This window comes from Erythrolamprus reginae, chromosome 9 (assembly GCF_031021105.1).
Source record: "Erythrolamprus reginae isolate rEryReg1 chromosome 9, rEryReg1.hap1, whole genome shotgun sequence".
Classification (NCBI taxonomy): Eukaryota; Metazoa; Chordata; class Lepidosauria; order Squamata; family Dipsadidae; genus Erythrolamprus; species Erythrolamprus reginae.
Window position 1 is genome coordinate 52,685,151 of NC_091958.1, and position 3,715 is coordinate 52,688,865.

General features: G+C 42.9%; 1 protein-coding gene across 2 annotated transcripts in view; it reads right to left on the reverse strand.

The window, feature by feature from the left end:
* Nucleotides 1-1,789: 1,789 nt before the first annotated feature.
* Nucleotides 1,790-3,715, reverse strand: part of LOC139172308 (myosin-16) — a 67,044-nt gene continuing 65,118 nt past the window's right edge. For both annotated transcript variants that reach the window (XM_070761271.1, XM_070761272.1), the window contains exons 43-44: nucleotides 3,528-3,715; nucleotides 1,790-2,188 (exon numbers count right to left, since the gene is read on the reverse strand). The exon at nucleotides 3,528-3,715 is cut by the window's right edge and continues 40 nt beyond it. In XM_070761271.1, coding sequence (XP_070617372.1) covers nucleotides 3,552-3,715 — 164 coding nt within the window. In that variant the 3' untranslated portion in view covers nucleotides 1,790-2,188; nucleotides 3,528-3,551. The remainder of the gene's footprint in view (nucleotides 2,189-3,527) is intronic.

A 3,715-nucleotide genomic window follows, 5' to 3' on the forward strand; every position in this document is an offset into this window, starting at 1 on the left:
GGGCAGTTCTTCTTGCGCCTGCGCACGGAAGGGCTGCGTTCCGGAAGGGAAGTTCCTCACTGACTGCGCTTGCGCGAGAAAACAGGTTGGGTTGGGGAGGGGGGTGAAAAAGGCAATACGGGGTGATGTAGTGCGCCTGCGCGGGTGGGAAGGTGGCGAGGGCGTGGGAATTTAATCTCTGGAGATTAAATTAAAGCGAGGTAAAACTTTTTTGTGAAATAATCTTGGGCAAAGCAGCAATATTTGCAGAAGGCGCTGGCTTCTTTCTCCCCACGTAGATAAATGCATGGGTGCAGGCAGGGAAAGAGACGGGTCATTCGTTGCACACTGCAGATTATTGCAGTTTATTTATGGTTGCAATTTGGGGGAAGGGGCCACGAGGTCAAATGCAGCCCACTTTCTGTTTCCGAAGAAGGGATCCGCCTGGGCAGGAGCAACTGCTTTCCCGTGCAAGGTTTCCTTTGGAAATAAAGGATCACGCCCAGAAAAGGAATTCCACGTTCTTATTTGTAGAACATAAATGATATTTAACGAATCGACGCATTTTATGAAGTCTGTTTAATAGACCTTCTCTAGTGCTTTTGTGTGTGTGTGTACACACACACACACACATACACACTGCTCAAAAAAATAAAATAAAGGGAACACTTAAACAACAGCATATAACTCCAAGTAAATCAAACTTCTGTGAAGGAAGCAACACTGATTGACAATCAATTTCACCTGCTGTTGTGCAAATGGAATAGTTGTGCAAATGAAATATTCAATGAGAATATTTCATTCGTTCAGATCTAGGATGTGTTATTTGAGTGTTCCCTTTATTTATTTTTGAGCATTATATACTGTACATACATATACAGTATATACATATATATATATACAGTATATATATATATACAGTGTATATACAGCAGGGTGATTCGACACAAAATATGTGACCCTTCCCTGGTGCAGAGCTGAAGGGATTGGATACTGTAGCCTAGCCCTAGAGGATAATTCTCTGCCTTACAAGGCAAAGGTTGCAGGTTCAAGTCCCAGTGGGTATGGCTAGCTGATGAGGCCAAAATAAGGCTGAAATAGATCTATCCTAGTCTCCCTTAATTTTCAAATTCAGCAAAAAAACAAAACAAAAAAAAACCCCCATGTGACATATATATATATATATATACACACACACACGTAGTTTGTGTCCAGGATGGTTTGATGTGTTTGATGATTTGGTGTGCACAACCAGACAAGAACAGTTTTGTCCATCACTCTGCTAAACAAATAATTCCCTCACCACTGTGAAACTATTCACTAAGCCTGCATTACTATTACTATTAATTTTCTCATCGTTCCTATCCCACATCTCCTCCCACTTATAATAATAATTGATTAGATTTGTATGCCGCCCCTCTCTGTGGACTGTATGAATGTAACTTGTTGCTTGTATCCTTATGATTTATATTAATAGTGATTGTTTCCTGATTGCTTATTTCTACACAATGACAATCATTAAGTGTTGTATCTCATGATTCTTGACAAATGTATCAGTGTACAAAGTATATGCACCAAAGACAAATTCTTTGTGTGTCCAATCACACTTGGCCAATAAAGAATTCTATTCTATTCTATTCTGTTCCTGTTACCAAGCACTCAAATTTCATAATGTGCAAAACTCCATATTGGCAACAGGAAAGGCAGTGGGCCAGTAAAACACTCTGCTATCTCCATTTCATAATTTGAGTCATAAGAAACAGGTTGCAAATCATTTTTAAAGGAAGGGAAAGGATCACAGGAAATCACATTTCTTTTCCAAAGGATGAAGCTTTATTCACACCAAACATGAAGATTGCTCCCAGTAGAGTAGCGTTGACAAGAGACAAACCCAAACTGGAGCTCCTAACGTTTTCCGTCCTTGACATGAAAACGCAAGCGGACTGCATTCAGAATCGACGCCATGACTCTCAGAAACTTGTCTACTGTCCATCACCCCCTTGATGAAGAAAACCAGACACTTGATGGACAGCTAGCAGACCTCCGCTTTCTTCCCCCAAACAGCCAAAAAGCTCTTCTTCCCTTCCAAATCTCCTTCTACTCCCTTGCAGGTGCCTTTGTAAACGTCTTTTCGGGCTGCTCCAGTTCTCGCTACGGTAGCAAGCAATCTTCTCGCGGTGCTGTCGTCTGAGATGCTTAGCCTGTCAGACTAGAAAGGAAAAGGCGACTTGAGGGGGGCAAACCAAAGCAAAGAGAGAGGAAAGCAGAAGAGAAGAAGGCATCAACGTTGGTGACCAACCAACATCACAAAACAAAGCTCAACTGGAAGGTTGAGGGGCTTCAGTCTAGATCAGGGCATCTGCAAGTGGTCAGCGTTGATTCCCAAGGACCAGCAGGACTCGCCAAGGTAAATATTATTATTCTGATTGGTCACACAGTCAGTCAGATGTTTAGACTGGATTTGGCTTTATCTTTTTCCACCTATCAAGTCTTTGAATGATGTATCATCCCCAAAGTGTCATCCCCAAACCCCCAACACTTTACTCTTAGATTATCTACGGTTCACCTATCCAGATTCCTAAGAGGTCAGTAAGGGGCGAGTACAAGTGCACTAGAGTGCCTTCCGTCCCCTGTCCTATTGATCTCCTATATCTCCTATATCTTTCTTCTATTCCTATGTCTCTTCTTCTGTTCTTTCATTGATATGTTCTATTACTATATCTTCTTTTCTATTCTTTCATAGATATATTTTACTATGAGTATCTCCTCTATAACCTTCATCATGTATTTTACTATGTGTATATACTGTATACATATATATATATATATATATACCCACTAAAACTCTCATTGTGTATTGGACAAAATAAATAAATAAAATAAATAAATGTGATGGCCTAGAGGTGGAGGCTGTGAGTTTGATCCTGGGTAGAGGCAGATATTTCTCTCTCTGGGCATAATGAGAATAATATCTGCTGAACAAAACTCCATATTGGCAACAGGAAAGGCAATAGGCCAGTAAAACGCTCTGCTAGCTCCATTCAGTTGCCCAGACTCCACCCTGCAGGGAATTATGGGAGTTCTTAAAAAGAAGACCCAGTTATCAAGTCCTTCCTAAGGACCTGGGATAGGTAGATGTGGTTGTTTGATAATGGTAAAGCTATCAATGGTGGATGTAAGCTGTTCTTTTACAACTGACTGATGATTATCAACATGGACCATGTTCACTCTATAGCTGTGATGGGGAACCTATGACATACGTGCCGCAGGTGGTAAGCGGAGCCATATTGGAGGGCACATGAGATGTTGCGCTATGTCAGCTTCAGCACACCTGCGCATACGAGCCAGCTGGTTTTCAGCCTTCGGGAGGTCCATTTTGCCCTCCGGAGGCTTCCCTGAAACCCCGGAGTATGAAAAACGGCACAATGGGCAAACCGGAAGTCCATTTTCCTGAACTTCCGGTTTGGCCGTTTTTTCACCGTCTCAGGTTTCAGTGAGACCTGTGCGCATATGCGGGGCTACCATGGTTAAGGGATGCCATAACCTACCGGCTGCAGAGCCCGAGGGGGATTTTATTCCTCGGCGACTGACTTGGAGCTGGCTGATTTGGAGACCTGGATGATCTCCACCGACGTGAAGGCTTTGCCGGTGGAGAGACGGTGCCTGGTGCGGAGTTTGTTCAGGGCGGATTCCGCCATTCCTGCTCTCTCTTCAGCGTCATCCAGTTCGTGCACTG